Here is a 21,121-nt window from a genome sequence, read left to right as displayed (position 1 = left end):
AGTGCATGGTCTGTTGCTGCTCAAAGATCGAGTAATTACATCTGAGCTTTGGAGGTTAAACCTGACATCAAACACTGTGGCATCTCCTGGAGACTCGTGTAGAGGCAAAACACACAATAAATACAACAGATACACAGTGAGAGGGATCATTGTTTTCACATCACCTATCAGTATTTCAGACAAAAGCCTTTATTACTAAGCTGTGTTTGGGGATTTATATCTGGTTGTTTGCCACTCTCAACATTTTTCCTAGATCACGTCTTTACACCGTCTGTGGTAATGAGGAAGAAAAAGGACTTTGCTCACATCGTGTGCAAGTCTTGTGATGCTGCGGAAGTGCTTGTGATTGTCAGAGAGAGCAGACACTGACTGACATCTGTGAGGTATCTGTAAGTATTCAACTCAAAAGCTGTTTTTTTTTCTCACTTACTGAAAATATGAATCATTATCTCTGGTTATTACACCTGTTTGCATTGTTGTTAAATTGCATTGTATCTTCGAATCACTGTACTTTGCTATATCTCATTGATTCCAGACTCTGCATTATTGATGTTCTCATCTACCCTTTTTGTGACTAAATGGGAAATAGTGAAGCTTTATAGAGTAGATAAAATTCTCACTTGTGGTGTTTTGATTTAAAAAAAACAAGTTAAACATTTTTGCAGGGTTTAAAGATTAAACAGAATATCACATCCAGAGCCCGCTGATCCAATGTGTTGCAATAACGGCGATAATGTCATTGATTATTCATCGTGTTTTATAGATCATACAGTTATTTTGCAAACTCTGCTCTGCCTTGATGTGATTTAGTAATTTGACATGGAGTGGAAGAGTAACCTGCGGCGCACCCAGTCGCTGAAGAGCGTCAGGTTCGCCCCGTCATGTGACAAGCCCACTTGGTCAGAGGCGGGGCGATGGGACAAGAAAGCATCTGTGTCCCTACTGGTTTCAAGGTGAAAGAAACAATCTGTAGCAACAACTATTACAATAATAATCTACATCTATTTTGGTGCTATTGGATTATTAATAATGCTTTTGTGTGCTTAACAGGTATCAAACTACAGTGGAAGTAAGTGCATCAACTCAATCAATTCCAACTTCGGTCAGTGCTAGTGAAGCAAAGCCAAAGCAAGTGTTGGAAGAGGTAAGATCGTTTTTGAGCTGTTTCCACAGTGCGCAACAAAGCAGCCACATGATCAATGCAGCTGCAGGAAAACATGTTTTCTTTCTGCGTGTATCGCTGTCAGATATCACCACCTCTTCTGGAGAGTAAAGAGTCTCATCTGGGGTCTCTGATGAGGAAAAACGAGGAGAGGGAACGGTCTCGAGCCAAAAGCAGTTTAACGCGCAGCAAGTCAATGGGAAGCCTTCAAAACAGCGGCGGCTCCATAGAGGCCCTGAAGGCTTTGTACGAGTCGAAGGCTGCCACGCAAAACAAGGTGAAGAGCAGCTTCAGAGATGGAAACTTCAAGTCGCCTTACAAGGCGGCAGACATCATGCCCGTGATGAACGGAGACAGTGAGGAGGTGAAGAAGCCCGCAGAGAAAGAGACAAAACGTCCTGCTGATGTACCCGTAAATCACACCAAAGGTGGCGCAAAACAGGATCAAGTCACTCGAAAGGTAAATAAAATGCATCGTATTGGTTTAAGGTCCAGACAAGGAATTTGAACTTCTCAACAGATCACAACAGAAAATACCGATTTGTACTGTGGCTTTTACAAGTATTACTGATGTAAAAAAAAAAAAAAAAAACCTCAGTAAATTGTAATTAACTTTTATTTAGTTGTCTTCTAGTGTTACTTGTGTATGAAGTTGCCTCAGATCAGATGCACTGATAGCCGTTTCAGTTTCATTTTAAAGATTCAGGTTATATAGAAAAAGATATATGAATACATCTACTTCATGGCAATAATAGTTTTTATTTCCCTCTCAAGGTGGTGAATCAAACCCAGAGAGAAAGGAGGAGAACAATAGGAGGTATTGATTTTGAGACACTTGCAGTGTCTCAGGCTGGTGAGTAAAACATTACTTCCTCCTAGATCAAAAAGATTAATCACAGTGTGCTCTGTGGTGACCAGCTGGCCTCAGCACAGTGCTTTCCTACACTGCCCACTAAACCTGGGAAATGAATGAAAGTCTCATTCCGCGTGACAGATGTCATAAAATGATCTCTGTGTTGATGAGTCGTCTCGTAGAACATAGAGAAGAGCTTTTAAATATGAAGTGAGGGGGATTCATTTGGCAGCCAAAGTTTAAAATAAAATAATAAAAAAGGTTAAAAATACATTAACAACCTAATTGTAAAAATCCCAGTCATACATGTTGCAATAATAAAAACACTGAAAATTAACTCTTAACACTCTTCCAGAAACGGACATGTGACCAGTAGAGAAACACAACAGAATAAAACTTTCTATTAAATTTCTTATTAATTTCCTCAGGAAATTTATTTTAATTTGGTATCAACTACTTTATGCAACACAAGACAGAGGCAATTTATTTACTACCAGTAGTATATTTTCAATGAACAGATTCAAATTATTGCGAGCAGAGTCTTTCAGCCAGTGCACAGTTGGTCAGTTTAATATGCAAATATGTGGGTTTTTTGTGTTTAGCTTCTCAGCCAAATTCTGTGGGGAAAAAAACGAAAAAACAAACAAACAGCAAAACAAATTAAATTCAATTTGCTAGTAAACATACCCTTGAAAGCTCTCTGCTAGACCTGTGACTCAGGTCAAAGCTGTGTGGACGGTGCAAATGAAAGGGAAGAGGTGAAACGGAGCTGAATATCAACACAGTGACTTTGCAAGAAGTGCCGTGATTGACTCGACCTGGTGCGGCCACAGTCGGCCACTCCAGAGCGGGACGGAAATAGCCGGCATGTTACAAGTCCTGAATAAGTGCATGAGGGTGAAAGGGTCAGCTGTCACAGGGGCGGGAAAGAGACAGGGGCAGGGGAGCGACTGAAAGTGGCAGGGGCTGCATTACCGGACACAAGCCTGCAGTATACAGCAGCAACATCAGTTAGACAAAAACACACTTTAAGGAAATAAGGCACCTGGTAGGACGCAGGGAATCAGAGGCTGCTCATTTTCTGTAAGTACAGATTTGTGTTTGAAGAATGATCTGTCTGTCAGCTGATTACAGTGTTATCTGCATGTCACCTGGCTTGCACATGGTCTAACTCTTAAACGTCCTTTTAAAGCCATAAAGTTAAACACCTATATTGATACAGCTAACTGCACTTATGAATGGGAGTTTTTATGTCTACGTGAATATGCAAATACTAGAGTGTTTAAACTTTAAAATCAACAATAGGCTGCTTTGAATATTACAATTAACACTCACCAAACTCTCATCTAAAAGAGTCACTGTGTTCTGCTGCGTTTCGCTGATTGCCAGCTGATGACAGACGACTGATTTATCTTTGCCTTTATAAACAATGTTAATGTGTCATGTATTTACTTTTGCTTTTCTATGCCTAGTCAACTGTGGCTGCACTGACTTGTCTATCTTTTTAACACTCAGTATGTGTGTCAGTGGAGTCAGGTATCTCTGCTGCTCCACCACGAGTGGTACATTTATAACTCGAGGACATGACAGCTGTTAAATATCTGCTCAGAGAGAGTAACTACTAGTGTCACAAAATTCACGACTATTAACACACTGTTTGTTGACGTGGGAGAAGTCAGCTGTATGCTATTAAAATGAGTCACTTGTTTAAGATGGTCTTTCTCTGAGTCACATGATGTTGTGACAGTCTCCAGAAATACACAGTGCATTATTTTGAGACAAGCCAGCTGCCTTTCTGTCAACTAACGCTAACCAGTCAGCACGAAAAAACTAAACTGCAACTACTTTTATCTTCACTTCAAATCCCAATCTTGTAAATTTGATCACATGCCACAGCATTTACTTGATTTGCCTGTTAACATGGATCTCAAGACATTCAAACCCAAATTTAAGTGGTTAAAGCTGCTGTGTCTGGTATCTTTGCAGATGAAAAGAGAAAGTCGATTGCCGACTTCAGAGACAGCTCTTTCATCCAAACCCAGGGATCCGTCTCAGTCAAAGCTATCTCTGCCCTCTATCTGTCAAAGGTGGCACCTCAGGAACCAACAAAAGTGGTAAACATCTGTCTATTCATTCAGTGCAACATTGTAAAAGATGTCAGAAGTCTTGGTTCTGGCTTTCAGTCAGTGATCATATCTGGAAAACTGGTCGTTAACATGCAGATTTGTTTGTATCCTTTCCTAACTAGCATGATCTAACATGGATCATACGATACAATGCTGAACTATATCATGTAATGATTACTGTGTTTTTTCATCTAGGCAAAAGATCAGTCATCTGAACCTGGCAAAAGAGTTAAACTAACCAAGGTAAGATAAAACATCACCAGACATTTTGCATGATGGTGTGCCCTGAATTGTATTGTCACAATAATGGAAAAACCTTCATCATCATTTTATAAATAGCCGAAGAATGAAAAAATGTGATTGCTTTTCACGTCCTTTTATTTTGAGTTATCATTGTGGTTGCATTTGCTCGTTGCATTGGACTCAACTAACACACTGACACCTGGCTGTGGAAAGCAAAACACCTGGCATGATTTGGAAGGTAACACACAACTCTGGCTGCACTCTGGAGCATGGATTTCACTGGATAGCTAACTCCTGTTGAAAAGGACTCACTGACGAGAACATTACTTTGTTCTTCTAAGATGGACAAAGACTCCCAACAAAGGGAAGATGACCTCCCTCCACCTTCATTAGCCAGACAGCAGGCAGGACCAGAGGACATATCTGGGGCACATATCCTACATTCTGTGCCAGCCCAACTTTCCAAAGAAGAGTTATACCAGCAGCGACAGAAATGTGAGCTGAGGAGACTCCTGAAGCACACCCACCCAGAGCTGAAGATGCTGGATGAAGTTGTGGATGAGGAGCTTGCTGAGGTGTTGAGCTCAGAGACTGGGGTGACAGCTGGTGAAACTGGATACGAGGGAGAGGTCCTCTCAAGACGCTTGATATTTGAGAACTGTGCCTTGAGTAACAAAAATGCTCCGTACACCCCAAAGATGCACATGGCAGATGGGGCGGTGGACGGAGGCGATGTCAGCAAAACATCAGCTGTGTTTGAGGAGAGGCCTTGCAGTGAAAGTGTTAAAGGGCTCATGGAGGATAACAAAAAACTTGGTCCGAGTCCCACACCTAACAGAGAGGGTGATGAGGAGATGATAAGAATAGATGTTCACGCTACCAGGAGGCTATTTGAGAGTCAGTCTGTGAAAACATCAAGGCCAAATCCAGATAATAAGTTCCATGGGAAGGTTTCTATTTGCAGGGATGAGGCACAGCCAGTCCAGAAACAAAAACATGAGTTGGAAATGAGTTGCAAAGAGAATCCACACAGTGATCCAGGGCCATTTGTTCATGCTGTTGGTCAAAGCACTCACAGGACTTTTCCTGAAGGGCAAGAATGTTTTCATGATGAACAAGCCTTTGAGGATGCCCTTACAAGTATTTCAGGTGCAGGAGAATCTGAGGAAATTATCAAACCAAGTGTATCTCTTTTCAAAAATAACCCATTTATCACAACAAATATAGAAAGAGAAAATTCCTATGTTCATGGATCAAAATCCCCGACCCCAGTAAGTCCCAGTGTGCATGCATCAAAATCCCCGATCCCAACAAGTCCCACTGGGGCTGCTGAGGATTATTTAGTAACTAATGTCAAGAACAGAGCCCATCTGTTTGAATCGATGCCATTTGATAAAATCAGGCATCAGAACAAGGATGAAATTGAGACATTAGTAGAGAACATCAAGGAAACCCTGAGTTGCCTTTTTGGCGTTAATGCTATACATTCAGATGGCTCTATCATTGAGGTAAATGAGACAATGATAGCTAAAAAGGCTAAATTTACACTATCACAGAGTGGGCCTGAGATAAAAGATGATGAGGTGGCTGAAGGTGGTGCACAAAACTTCATAGTCCAATTGCTACCACGGGCAAACCTAAAGCCTCAGATCATTTATTTAAAGGAGGATAGTAAAGGAATAATGGAGGCCACATTGGTGAATGTACCTGTTCACCAGCGTCAATTCACTATGGGCCAAGAGACTGAGGTTAAAACTGCCAATGTTGTTCAGCTTGTTGAGGACATTCTCAACCAAGATAACTCTCTGAGGAAAGGAGTGATCATTCAGCAGGATGCCAACAAATGTGCTGAAGTCATCGTTTACTCCCTCCACAATTACTTTGATGAGGAAGATGTGAAAAGTTACTGTGCTCCACAAGGACAAGTTGTGGATTTCGATGAACCAGAAACAGAGAAAACTGATATCTGTAGAACTGAAAATCAAGGACTAAGAAAAGGCATTGTCGAATCAACCATAAGCTGCCTTCTAGAAACTTCTCAAGACCAAACCTGCACAGGAACAATGAGGCCTGAAGTCACAGTGAAAGGAAACGTGAAACTGTTCAAGAGTTGTATTGAAAAGGGAGACCTGGAATATTTGAAAACTCTTCAAGCTGAGCCAGAAGAGGAAGGAGAAGAACTCACTCCAAACCAAACTGAGGCCGAACAAAGCACAACGCTTCATCATGAATCAACAGAGAATCAATTAGAGGAGAGTTCTCCGGAGTGGATCCCAGTGGATGTAAAGAGACTGAAAAGCATGTTCTCTGGAGATCAGAGACAGACACAGGAAAAGCAAAGCAGTCATAAAAACCATGTCCAACCTACCAAAATGTCTCATTCATTTACCAGTCAATCTGTGCCACTTGAAAAGAGCCAGTCCTCTAGGGAAGGCAATGCTGAAGTATTCAACTATGAGCAAAGTAAAAATACCTTTTGGGAGTGTGATGGCCAAGCACCTACGGGCACTTATCCACATCTTGAGACACAGGATGATGACAGGGTCCACCAAGCTGAATTAGTTCAGGTGGTAGATGACAATGACGAAATCTCGAACCTCCAAACTGCAATCAATAGCCTCCACCAGGCCACAATCGAGGCCAAGTCTTTGTATGAATCATCCCAAAACAAACAGAAATTCCTTGTTCAAGAATCCTCCCAGGGATCGGTTGCCTTAGGTACAGAAGGTGATGTCAAACACTCAAGAACAGACACAGGATTGAATCAAGAAAATGTGGACCAAAAAGTAGGCTCATGCACTAAGCCAAAGTGGGATCAAGAACCTAAATCAGTCCTCCATCATGAAAATACAGTGACGTGCCATGCGAACATTAACTCTGAGAAGGTGCATAGTACTAAGAGCTGCAGCAAAACAGATCAAATAGCCACAGAAGTGGTCCAAAAACATTCAGAGGCTGTGACTGAAACAACACCTGCACAACAAGAGGAAGAAGAAGTTGTTTTTGAGGGTAAAGTTAAAGAAGCTTTGGAGTCATTGGGGAGATCCAACATTAATGTCACAAGGGGGGATTTCAAAGCAGCTATGATATATAGAAGCTCTTCCAAACCCCACAAAGAAAGATCCCAAAATGTGGAAGAGGCGTATGTTCAAAACCCCATTATCAAAGAGTTTTGCCCTTTGACTGAATCCAGATCCATTGACGTGCCATTGAGACAAGACGTCTCCAAGGAAGAGGTGACTGACGCAAATACAGAACCCCAAAGCCAAAGTGAAACCTTAAATAAACCAGCTGCAAGTACTGCCCCAGAAAAAAGCAAAAGGCCTCCTGGAACAAAACCAGCCGTCCCACCTAAACCAGAGCATCTGAAAGCAAAAAAAGGAGATAATCAATCAACCAACACAAAGAATCCCGAGGCAACCCAATCAAATACTATAAGACATGACATGAAAAAGCAATCGAGGGAAGAAACTGTTGCTCAACAGCCGACAACATGGGTGTTGTGTAAGGATGAACATATGGAAGATCCGTCCAAAACAAACAGTGGTGCAGACTCTGGCCCATATTCTTTAGACTGTAAAGATATTCAGATGTCTCAGAAAATTCAAATAACAGATCACGCCCAAGGCTCAGTCGATAACACTGAAGAGAATATTCTAATTCGACCAGGGGAGATAAATCCCACATCAAGAGTGGAAAAACCCCTGGAAAAACCCCCTCTCAATGTGAACATGAATGAAACAGATGAGAGTCATGTAGATTTTCATGAAGCATGCCAGAAATTTGGAGGTAAAAAGGCAGTAAAGAATGCCCCTGTTAAGCCAAAGAGAGTAAAAATCGCCCTGGCTGACAACAAGAATCCACAAGATACATCTGGAAATAATAACTCAACTATTCTCACACATGCAGATTCAAAACCACAACAGACTATAACTGGTCCGTCCCACAGTGGTGCAAACACCAGTGGACAAACCGCTGACAGCAAAGACAACCACAAGAGAGAAGTAATACAAGAAAGCAAAGTTGAGATGAGGGGGAAAAAAGGACGAACCGAGACAGAAGACGAGCGCCGACAGCGGCTGTCAGTTCACATGGATGAGATCATGAGGGGGAACATAACAGCAGCCATGGAAATTTTTGACAACTTGCGAAAGCAGGAAGAACTGCAGAGCATTCTCTGCCGAGTTGAAGAAATTGAACAGGACACAAGCGAGGTTGATGTGAGGTCTCTGAGGGGAGTATTCGAGAACGTCCCTGACTGGGTTGTCAGTTCCAACAAAATGAAACAAAAAAAGGTAAAAGTGCAACACAGAGAGGAGAAGCCACTGCTGAAAGATGACCCTGAAAGCAAAGCCTCAATGGCACATATTTTTGGAGATCTTGAAAGAGCCAGTGAGGAAATCATGAATCTAAAAGAGCAGACTTTAGCCAGACTTATGGACATAGAAGAAGCCATAAAGAAGGCTCTTTATTCTGTCTCCACATTAAAGTCTGACTCAGATATTGCTGGTTTATCGTGCCTGTTCAAAGAGTCCTTAGGGGCAGGACAAGAATCCCCGTCCTCTACTAATATCAGAAAAATTAGCATCGGGTCAAGCAGAACTAAATCACAACAGGCACAGGAAAGCCCTACCTCAAAGAGACACACAGCTCTCCAAGCTGGTCTAAGTGCAAGCAATGGAGTAGCCTCTGCAAAAAAAGTAAGTCCCCCTTCTTCACCTGCCTTCATCTCTATACAGTCAGCTGCCAGAAAAATGGATAAAACAGATGTTTTGACACCAGAGACCACAATCTGTCCAACATGTCAGCAAAGCCCAAAGACAGAGGAGAAATTCCGGACAACAAAGATGCTGACGTGCAACAGCCCTGCTCAAACCAGAAAGAAGGACCCCAGAAAAGGAGGTCAAAAACAATCTACTCACAGTCCACCAAATCCTAAACGAGAGCTCAGTGTACTTGAGGTGCAGACCGACCATGAGGGAAACAGCGTTATAGGAACCAAAACAGTCACAGAGAACTATGAGAAGACTGATCATTTTGGTAATCGGTTTTACTCATCCAAATCTTCAACAGTTTTCACTACTCAGCCAGAAACCACAAAGTCCTCCACAGGTCAGCCAGTGGTCAGTCAGGTCACAACATACCCAGAGGTTCGACTGCCGATCAATCAGAAACCTTAAATCATAGGATTCAATCAGTCACTGCAGTGTTTTTCATATTCTTAATGGCAAAGATGTCATGTAAATAATTTATTAGCCAAAATATTAAGTAGCCTATGTTGTTTATCATTGCTTGTTTGTTTATTTATAAAGGGTTATCATTCATTTAAGATATTCTACTTCATGTTTGATTTATTATCAGCTTGTATTTAACAAAGTTTTTGGCTTACATTTGAAATTAAATACACATTTTTGGTTTTACGTAATGGCTTTGTGTTTGTTGGTATAAATGTTCACTTTTGTCAAAAAAACAAACAACCTTTGGTTTAATGAGGCTTAAAATATCTGATTTTTCTCATCAGTTTCAGCCAACTTCTCAAGAGATGTGCTCTGCCTGTCTGAAGCCAGTTTATCCAATGGAAAAAATAACTGCAGACAAATACACTTTTCACAAAATGTGCTTCTGCTGTAAACACTGCAAGAAAAAATTAAGGTGAGATGCTACAATATTTTACAGGGAAATCACCTGCTTCTTCTCCTTCTTCCTTCTTCTTCTTCTGACACATCAGCCCTGAATTGCATGTGGACAACTCACGATGCCAAGCTGGTTCCATGGTAGCCTACTAATCAATGACAAATTCAAAACCATCAATAAACTGAAAACAGATGCTAACACACAATGCAAGTCATAGGCTACAGCCAGAGAGCAAGCAGTAATAATTGATAAACACGGTCACAGACTCTTAATGAGAAAATAATAATAAACAAATCTGTGTTGTATGCGTTAATATAATACATCCATGGTTGTATGACAGAGTGAAGGTGGCCTAATGGCGGCGGCGGCAGCTCCAATATCGTTCTTCATTGTTCGCTGCTACAACGCGTCTCAGCCATGACAGCTCACTAGCATCTGAGCAGAGAAACACTTTGACGACCTGTCGTTAATATAAAGTTAATAACTGAATCTCACTCACCATGAAATCTTCCTACAAGTCCGCATTGTGTTTGAGGTGTTTTGTTTTGTTTTTTTCTCCGACCATAACTTCCGGCGGACCTGTTGCTGCACCTCACCTGCACTTCCTGCCCTCATCAGTCGCTTATGGTGCCTTCAGTGCCCCCCTTATAGTCTGTAAATCACAGTTAGGCCTATAGAGATGATGACGTAAAATCATGTTTATTTTTTCTATATTACAAACATAAAATAGAGTAAAAAAAAATAAAAAATAAAAAAGAGAGAGAAGAAGATAACATTAGGCTATTTCATGGAGACAACCTACACAAAAATTCAGTAGCCTTAGACAAATTATCCATTTTAATTCCAGTTCCCATTGTCAAAATTGAGCATATTATTTCAAACTAGCCTACTGGGTGGTTTCACAGGGTGCAGTGCAGCTTCCCCTGCTTGTGTATACAGTTGAAATAATATTTGACACTACTTTTGCATAAAGCACAGATCTTGAGGCTGCTTCAGGGCATTTCTGACCTCCCTCTTTTTCAGTCACATATTCAAACATTTTCCTAAGACATCTTTCAGAAGCAGGACCTTGAAAGCACATAAAAGGTGTTTGCTTATTGTTAGCATCTTTCAGACAGCCTTTCAAGGTTTGCTATCTTCAACTGTGAAATTCCTGTGACATTTCTCATGCAGTCACATCTGTGTCTTAGCTGCATTACAATAAAGACCTCAGAGGATACTTATCATTTGTTTTCCCTATTCAATATTTGGAAACCATAGCTGGAAACACACAGTTTTGGCACAGCTGCAGGCTAACACTACACTGAGTGAACCTTGCAAGGCTGGGCTTTTTAAAAAACATTTATTTATGTATTTTTTTATCTAAAGCTATCTACTGTATAAATATAATGCAAAACTTTTTCTTTTTTTTCCAAACACACACAAGAAATATAATTCTATATCAGGGTCAATAGTTATTATAGACTTATTATAGACTAGACTGGTTGATTCATTAAAAAAAAAACCACACTTCAAATTAATCTCACAGCTACGAAACCAAAATCCTTTACCTCCAACCACTTAATTTGTATTTTAACTGACATACTGTTTTCATTTGTAGCATGTACAATTATACACCTTTACACGGGGATTTCTACTGCATATTTCACTACAAACAACTGTTCAGACGAAAAGGGAATTATGACGAGGGCTTCGGACATGCTCAACACAAGAACCGGTGGCTTCTGAGGAACAATGCTGATGGGGTGTACGATGAATCTGAAGCATAAATATTCAGTGTCAATGTGAGTACCGGCAGGCGCAGCAGAATTTATTATGTGTATTTGTTGTCATGTTCATGATCAATCATTACAGTGGCTTTAAAAAACAACACAACTGTTTTCTGTTTCTCTCCTCAGCTAGTGAGACAGTGAACATGAAAACTCTCCTTGAAGATGTGTTTGAGGCACTTTGTGATGCTACTGTCGCCCACATTTCACAATGTGTTCATCTATGTAATGGTAATGATTAACTGTGCTTTGATATATCACCCAAAATCATATTGCAGCAATGGCTTAATCATTGTAAGAAACTGTACTGACAGACACTGACACATCTGAGTGTGTTTATTCATTCCAGTTCATTAAATCAATTGCTTTTTAGTTCACAATTATTAAGATTTTCTATAGGCTATAATAATCTTTATTAAGTAAAACGGAAAACCAGGTTTTTAAATTTCAAGATGAATAAAAAAAAATCAGATCTTTCAATATAAGTGTTCCTTGATCATGAATTCATCAGATCTTGCTTCATACCAAACCCAATGCAAAACCAGTGTAAAAATCATATTGAGCATATAATGACAATAACATAATGACAAATACATTACAGTAAATTCAAAGGCCCTTCATTTAGGTGCAAATAGCTACTAAGTGAAAGAAAGGGATATTTCAATTCATTAAACAGAGCCAATTTCAGGTGTGAAGAAATGCATTAGTTCCAGTTTTCAGTACCTATACTGCAGAAATTATTCTGACAATAAAATAAAAAAAATGCTCAGCATTGCACAGTGTGTGAGCTTTGTGTTGACGTGAGGTCATTATGTCAGTGTAATTGCTGCATGTGGTTTGATAAAACTGTAGTTGAACTGTTCAGTTTATGACAGTCGGTGACGTGTTTTATCTTTGTAATTAGTTCATTGCACAATCAACACAATCAATTTAGTGTCTGCATCTTAATCCTACTGTACAATAAACCTTATAGCTTTCAGACCTGATAACGGATAAGGAAAGGGAGACAAACAAATGTGTATCTGACACACCCATGCACAATTCAATGTGCATAAAAAGTCAGGTTATCAAAAGAAAATCTCATAATCTAAACATCTGTGAATGAAACACAAGTTAGTTAAGGCTGATAACTGCTCACTGATAGATAACGTTACGGGGAATGAAGGTATCAAGGGTGATGATTTTTACAGTGCATAGTTTTAATATTATGTCACACTAGAAATATTAAAACAGTAGGCTATAGTTAATCGCATGTGTTGTATTTAAATCAGTGTTTTAGTCTCAAAACTGAGACAACTATTTTTTTTCTTTACAATAAGACAGATGCAGATTCTTATTCATGGTAATGATTCATCTATTCCATAATCAGTTTAAAGGACTCACCAGCTCACTTAAGTTTGGTGAGACTCATTTTGTGGGTCTCAGGCAGCAGTAAACAGAAACCTCCAGCAGCAATGTGGATGATGTCATATATCAACATGTGATGTAATGGAAGACAGCATGGATGCACATGAGCACACATGGGGTTTACACCATAACCTGCAATAACACACAACGACATGCACCCACCAGGAATCTCATACAAATTTGAAGTCATTAACATAAAATCTGCTCACTAAAAGAGATATATTTTTGTATTTATAGCCAGGACAAAAGGATGGAATTACCTTAATGACAACAGAGACATTTGTAAATGATATTGGATGAGAAAGCAGCCACCCCACCAGGAGGACAAAATTTAAATTTGCCAAATGCTTTTGTTCATGACTTGCAGAACTAATTAGCTAAATGCTCCTCAGCCTCAGGCATAATTAGTTAGTGTTTCCATACTAAACATTGTAACTGTGAAACCTCATCATCTTAGCCATTGCCAGTGTGATCATGTTATCGTGTCAATGTTAGCATTTAGCTAAAAGCTAGATGTGCCTGTAAGCCTCACAGAGCTACTAGTATGTCAGCACTCCTACTCTTGCTATTTCTAGTCATTGCATCAACCTCATTAATATTGTATAATAAACTTTAAGGGCTTGTATTCAAAATAAGTTTTTCTTTTCTTTCTTTTTTTCAATTTGGACTCATGCCTTTTTTTCAGTGGCACCTCTGAAGTCTTATAAAGGCTAGTTTAGATTAAATAAAATAATGGCTTTAAAAAGAAAAACATCTCACAAAAATGTGGCATGAGTAGTTTTGTTCGAGGTTTGTAGGCTACCTGCCAGAAAGTGTCTGTACTGTCTGCTAAATTGATCAAGGTGTTTTTACCTGCTGTACCTGCACATAGTATTTTATATTAACTGACCTTGAATATATTGATGTGTAGGCATGTGTTGTTGTTGGGAAAGGAACACTTGAATTAACTGTATTTATCTCAATAAATGCAACAACTTGTGTGAATAAATCAATTTCTAATAGTTTGAATAGGCACCCAACATTAATCTTTAATAAACTGTAACTATATAATAAAGATATACCTTCCATGAATGTTTTATCATGATGAATAACTTGTTCAACAGTGTTCAACACTATCAATTTAGTGTGAAGGTACAGTTTTTAACATTATCAAAGCTTTGTTCTGTGGATGAAGTTTCCCTTTTACAGTGTCAGAGTTCATGGCCACATGGGGGCAACAAGAAAACAACAAGAGCATCACTCACACATCATAAAGGTGGAATTAAATGTTGCTTTTGCCTCCAGCAGCCATGTAGCAACATTAGCATTCATTTTGAGTGGTGCTATGGCTACTTAATGAATGTGAATTCAATCTACCAGCTTTTGAGGAAAATAACTCGGCCCCCATGCTTAATTCACAGATCAAGGATGAAGAAAAATGTGACAACAAAATATATTTTTATTTTTATTTTCCATAATAGTCTACAGCTGAGTCATAAAACTGACATAGGCTACTGTAGATGAGAAAACTCAATTAAATAAGTGTAAAGCAAAATATTAAATATACAATTTTTCTATGCATACAAATTCCAGTTATCGAACAGAGTATAACTTCCTCAGTGAAAACAGATTGTAATATTGTATATAAAAAAGAAATCTGGTGTTAAATATGAAACATAATACAGTTAAACATGTTTCAGTTAAACCACTGCATAACAACAAATTATTGTTGGCACTTTTTCAGCTGAGAAGAAGCACACTACTCCTTCATACGATTTACATTTTAGTGCCGATTCCTGCTGTGACCTCTTTAGGGACGGACCCCGTCTCTGTCTGATCCTCAGGTTTTCTGAAAATAAAAATATATATATTATTACATAATTGCTTTGACCTTCTTGTTGGAGAAATGCATGCTCTGTTGTGAGAGGGGCTCACGTTGGTTCAGCGTGGTCCTGGAGTTCAACATTGCGGGTTTCAGGCAGTAGTACACAGAAACATCCAGCAACTATGGGGACGATGCCGTATATCAGCATGGGGATGGTGGGATGGTAATCGTCCAGGAGTCGGATCAGTGGAGCGAGGATGCCCGCCACACGAGCAAACATGGAGTTCAGACCAACACCATTCTGTCTGGAATAAACAATGGGCTCATTAGCAATCTCGTGTTATGCAACATAGGGAAACTTGGTACTTTCTGTCAGTATGATGTATAATATCATTTTAATGTTTTACCTCTGAGACTTTACCTACCTTACCTTAAAACAGTAGGATACAGTTCTGCAGTATAAACATAGACTGTGGAGAAACTGGCAGTTGCTGCAAATTTTCCTAGCACAGCTATGACTGTTACCACTACAGGAAGATCTAATGGATAAATGGTAAACACATTGGAGACACAAATAAATTGACATACAGTGTGTGTTGTCAGAGAGGAAAAATGCACTTATCACAAGGCAAAGAATAAAATCCCAGATACATTCCTAATAGATTACAAAAACACTCCATCGTAATGCAACAAATTACCCGTTGGAATAGCAAGAATCCCAAGACAAGCAGCACCTCCAAAGAACAGCACCCCTGCTTGACATATTCTCCTCCCGAAGCGCTGGAGCAAAGGCAAACAACCTACACGTGCAGGAATTTCAACAGCTCCAAAGATGAACTGTGTGAGGTAGATATCCAGACCAAAGTTGCCAACATTCAGGCTCAGTCCATAGTACATCAGACTTGTTCCAAACCTACAGTACAAAGTGGGAGAGATATCTTTAGTGCCACCACCACAAAGCTATGGGCGCCAATTTGACAGGTAGAGATAAATACTCACCAGACCAAGCTCATTACGATAGCACGTTTTCTCAGATATGATATCCTGAAGATGTCCAGCATGCTTCCTCTTTTGGATGTACTCTCATCTTCTAGCTAAATAATTCAGAAGCAGGAGTATATTTGTAGTTAGTGTTTATTTATTCAGTACGTTTGTGTGTGTGTGTGTGTGTGTGATTGAGGCTTCTCACCTTGTCCAGCAAATCCTCCGGGACTTTCCTCCCATTCACCTTAGCTGCTCTACGGATCTCCTTTATGGCCTCCTTCTTCTTGCCCTGGGTGATGAGCCAGCGAGCCGACTCTGGAAGAATCCTAGAAGGCATATACAAGTCCCTGGTCAAAACATAAAATCTATACCTCTATGGAAATGTTTAGAAATAAACATAAGGCTGCTGACCAGTAAAATACTCCCACAACGAGAACAAGAGGGCTGAAGAGCACGAGCTGCAGGATCCTCCAGTTACGGACGAAGTAGGCGATGCCAGACAACATCATCAGTCCAAGAGGGAAGAAAGAGTGGCAGATGATTGTGCAGAGAGCAAACTTTGAAGAATCGCTCCATTCTCCCCCTTTAGAACAAAAATAAAACAGAAAAGGCATCAATTATGCTTCCCTGTGTGTTTGCAGGTTAATATTTATCCTTTGTTTTTATAACTGTCAGTTTTACAACATCGTGTTTAGCTGATGTCCGTAATGAAAACCTGCAAAACAGACCATAATATAACATATCTGCAGTGTGACTCAGGGCACTGCTGAGACGTTCACTAAAATGTGATTGGATCAACAGACTGAGCTCCCTCAGGATTATTTCCAATGTGCAATATGTGCTGTAAATTTCTGCTGACAAAGAATCAGCCATCAGTGACTTTCAGGTGGAAAGACTCACTAAGCATGCCCTCTGCTTTGCCAAACAAAAGCTTTTTGTTTTGCTTATTAAAACATAATTAGGTCTTTTTTCTTTATTTTTTAATCCTGTCTTTGGCTGGGGTGAGATGAGAAACCAGAGCCTAAAGTGGAACAAAAAATATTACATAATTCTTGAGGAGTATTAGTGTTTTGAAGTCGGATGTTTTGGTTTCAGTTTAGGAGGCAACACTCACCCCCAAACTTCAAAACAACAGCATTAAGACCAAATCAGCTTATAATACTTTTGTGTGTGCACAGTATCACTATTGCTCTATCAGTGGCTTTAAAGCTTAAATATGTTTGACACTGGCACCACATGGTGGTAGCACCACAAATTACAGCTATTAGGCGGTTTTAAAGAATTGAGGCATTATGTTGCAGAGTGGGTCCAGGTAGCACTGATGCTGGGGCGCAATGTATTATTTCAGAATAAGGCATCATCACCCTGTCAACCTCTGGCACACTCACTCAGCCAGATTGGCTCCACTGGAGAGCCTATCATACAGACTAATAAACAGAGTCGAAAGCTTTGATTTAAATGGGAGCGATACTTGTCCAATATGAAAGAGCCTGATTAGGAGATATGGTAACCAATCTAAACACGGCAGCTGCATCGCTGAGCACGTAACACGTTATGATCTGTTATTGTTCTTTGTCTTTATCCCCCTTTTTTCCCTTTTTAATTGTGTTTTTGTTGTGCTGCAGCTTTCCTGATTTATTTTTTGTTAGATTGTTCTTGTCTTGTTTTCTCTCTCTCTCTCTTTGCTGGAGTGCAAGCACTGTATAATATAGATATAAATTGTTTATTTTCTGTATACAAGTCTCAATATTGTTTCATACCAACATTTGCCACATGTATTGTAATGTGTGATATTCAAAAATCCCAATAAAATGTTAATCATTAAAAAAAGAATCAAGGCATTAAGAACCTTTGTGGTAATCGTACCTACCTATCACAAATGCATTGGCTACAATACCAGAAATGGAGATGCCTGCCATAAATTTGAGAACTATATAAACATAGATGTTGGGTGAGAAAGCAGCACTAACACCAAACACCAGGAGGAGAATGTGAGAAAGCAGGACCACGAAACGTCGGCCAAACCTGTAAAAGAATCAAGACAGCCATTATATACACTATGTATAAAATACTGCTCATCATATTGTCAAATGAGTTTAAGCTTGTATTTTACTTTTTACTTCTAAATATACCATCATTATTAGAAGAAAAAAAACAATCATTCTGTGTCATATTACCAAAATAACAGCAGACAACAGACAAGCAAGGAGGATATGTGAAATGTGAATTTTCCTTATCAGCTTTAAATTGCAATACATTTCCCAATTTAATCAGTTTCTAATTCCCATAGTTGCATCAGAGTGGGGGGTCCGTACCTGTCAGCCATCTGCCCCAACACTAATGCTCCAACTAGAAGACCGGCCATGTAGATGGACTGTGATGCCTCAATCAAACTGCTCCTGTCACACACCAGGTCAAACTGATGACACCAAGGAAAAAGAAAATAATGAAACTGGTGCAATTTGTTCACTATTCAGATAAAGTCACTGTTGACTAGGATGTAAATCACTCTTCTTTTTAAATAATCCTTACATTACAGTCACAGGTTTATGGAATGAGGTTATTTTCCTCAACATATTTGTTTTCTAGTGTAGTTCTTGTTTAAAATGTTAAATACATATGGACTAAATGTGATTTTCATTCATCTTTCGAAGAAACAAACTTAGTGTTAAACAGCAGCATGTATCACAACAGGGATAAGAAGCAGTTTAGCCAATTTAGCCTTTGCCAAATTCTATCAGATCCGTATGGTGGCTCTAAAGGGACTAAAAGTGAAAGTCAGCAAATCACAGATAAGACATTACAGCAGCCACACAGCAAAAATAAATGATCTTATTCACTTAATTGAATGGATTATCCACCATATTAACACCCAGCTAAAACTAATTATTGCTTTATAAATGATGCGGCACAAAACACAACTAGATGTTTGCAGATATTTGCCCAACACTGCTGATCTGTAACAATCAGTGGGACATTAGGGTCTCTTACCTCTGTTACAATGCTGGAGGAAGTCATTGGACCTTTGGATGTTTCAAAATCTGATCCATTCATACATCCTGTTGTTGTATTAATCCCATATGCTTCAATCATTTCCAAATCTTTATCCACAGGCGTGAACATCTCACAGCTTTCGTACTTTCCATCCTTGTTGACGGGGATGGTGAGGTTTCTTTGCCTCTCAGCCGTCAGGTTTGGCCCTTGCTTCAAGATCCAGTCAGTGTTACAGTGATGCGGGAAGTTCATGCCAACAAAAACCTGACTGATGACATCGAAACCTACGAAAATACTGGGGATACATAATATAGCTACTAAACGTTTCTGAAATAAACCAAACTCCCCGATCTCCTTCAGGATCTGCCTGAAGTTGCTCATGTTGCTGTGTGGATGTCCTCGGAGGGAAGTGACAGAGAAATGTCCAGCTCAGAGCAACATCAAACCTGACTGTCGTCCTGCGAGTTAATGGTTAAACTAACAATCACAGAGCTTTTATGGCCCTCAAAGTTGCTAACAAACAGACTACCAAAGTATTAAAATGTGACAGGCTGAAGTCCAGCTGTTGTGCAGCTGTTCAGATCTGCAGCAGGGGCTCAGTGTTTACCTGAAGACTTTTGGACTTTAACATTGACTTTGTGCTCAGCAGAAATAAGTGAGCGCCAGAGGATGAGAGTGTGTAATCACATGTTTCAGGCGCTTGTGACGTAATAGTCATTTTATGATGGATATAATAACCAACTTTTAGTGATGTTTGATCCAATCAGATAAAGTGAGATATTGCACCTGCTGATTTCTCTGCTTTTATAGTAATTTATCTCTCATGATTCCCTAAAGCAAAGTCTGCAGTGTTGTGAACTTGTGATTTCAGGTCTGAGAGTCTTATCAGGAACTTAGCACGAATGCTCATCAAAGTCTGAGTGGAGTGGACACATGGGGCCTCGTTCTTCAAACCAGGATTGGTCTCTCTCTCTCTCTCTCTCTCTCTCTCACACACACACACACACACACACACACACACACACACACACACACACACACACACACACACACACACACACACACACACACACAGATGGAGCCAGAAATCTTTTATCTACAGTAGCTTTGAAGTGTAAAACACAAGACTTCTCAAAACAACCACAACACCGAGAGGAATCACTTTGCTGCAGTTACAAAAAGCCGGGGCTGGATTTTGCTTTCAGTCACATTATTATTATTATTTTTTAATTGGTGGTCTTAAACTGATTCATTCGCTTTGATTCAAGTTAGGGATTTTAAGCACAACTAATTCACAGATAGTAAAATCAGTTTTTTCAATCAGCTTTATATTCTCAATGATGGTTTAATTGTTAGTGTTTATATTAGAACTGTTTTGCTTATTTCTAACAACTTTACTTATTTCTCTATGTGCTGCTCATCTCACTGGTTTGAGTGGGGATCAGTTAGAAACATGTTGGGGGAGTTAAAACTTGGCAAGTTCAAATCTGGAGTTCAAAGTCCTGAGAACATGACGACAATTCACAGCTGGAATAAAAGCACATTGTGTTCTCACAAATCCAAAACTTTAGAATTGATTTTAGAATACGTATGTACTATTCACAAATCACGTCCCATAGTAACCTTAGAAGAACTCTTGACCCTGACGTCATGTGCTCCATGCACCAATCTGGATTCAGCAACATTTTAAACTGATAACAGCTGGTTTGCTGTTTGACAACTGTCACTTAAATCTCATCAAACCACACCCTGTTTTGAACTCTTGAATTTTTAGCTGATACTTAAAAGATTTTCTTATTCAGCCCCTGAAAGTTATAGAGAAACACTTCAGACTTCCACAGAGTTTTACCTCATGAAGGTTAGTTGATCGTCAAGTACAACCCAGTAACTAAAAGAGGTAACAGTCATGGCTGTTGCTCTGCTTCACCAAGTCCCCCCAACTTCCTAACAGTGCATTACTAAATGGCCGGAGCGCCTCTTTAATGTTTAGGAAGCAGAAAGTGGACATACGGACTTTCTCTGGATGAATGGGTCGTAAAAGGTTAATTGCAGTCATGACATAAGATAGCGAGGATAATTAACTGGAAGGCAGTGAGAGCAGAGGAACAAATACAGCTATAAAACAGCTGTAAAATAACAATTACA

At 39.6% G+C, this 21,121-nt stretch overlaps 2 protein-coding genes across 3 annotated transcripts; one reads left to right on the top strand and one right to left on the bottom strand.

Annotated features, from left to right (window-relative positions):
- The first annotated feature begins 2,951 nt into the window (after positions 1–2,951).
- On the top strand, positions 2,952–9,761 carry LOC311003686 (xin actin-binding repeat-containing protein 1). Its single transcript, XM_083995496.1, has 4 exons — positions 2,952–3,098; positions 4,002–4,129; positions 4,337–4,384; positions 4,726–9,761. Exon 4 carries the CDS (start codon positions 4,726–4,728, stop codon positions 9,562–9,564), a length of 4,839 nt encoding a protein of 1,612 aa, XP_083851622.1. The 5' UTR covers positions 2,952–3,098; positions 4,002–4,129; positions 4,337–4,384; the 3' UTR covers positions 9,565–9,761.
- Positions 9,762–14,614: 4,853 nt separating this feature from the next.
- slc22a13b (solute carrier family 22 member 13b) lies at positions 14,615–19,556 on the bottom strand. 2 transcript variants are annotated; one of them, XM_083995764.1, is made up of 10 exons: positions 18,974–19,555; positions 18,298–18,401; positions 17,853–18,007; positions 16,394–16,565; positions 16,188–16,308; positions 15,998–16,092; positions 15,697–15,911; positions 15,429–15,537; positions 15,109–15,303; positions 14,615–15,022 (listed from the first exon to the last, which is right to left on the bottom strand). In XM_083995764.1, the coding sequence occupies exons 1-10, from the start codon at positions 19,355–19,357 to the stop codon at positions 14,950–14,952; spliced, it is 1,623 nt and encodes a 540-aa protein (XP_083851890.1). In that variant the 5' UTR covers positions 19,358–19,555; the 3' UTR covers positions 14,615–14,949. The 2 variants fall into 2 exon arrangements, with proteins under 2 accessions (XP_083851890.1, XP_083851891.1); XM_083995765.1 differs by lacking the exon at positions 14,615–15,022 and having other exon boundaries at positions 15,165–15,303; positions 15,424–15,537; positions 18,974–19,556.
- Positions 19,557–21,121: the final 1,565 nt, after the last annotated feature.

The sequence above is a fragment of the Trachurus trachurus genome (assembly GCF_905171665.1).
Source record: "Trachurus trachurus genome assembly, chromosome: 20".
Classification (NCBI taxonomy): Eukaryota; Metazoa; Chordata; class Actinopteri; order Carangiformes; family Carangidae; genus Trachurus; species Trachurus trachurus.
This window is presented reverse-complemented; position numbering and strand designations above follow the sequence as displayed.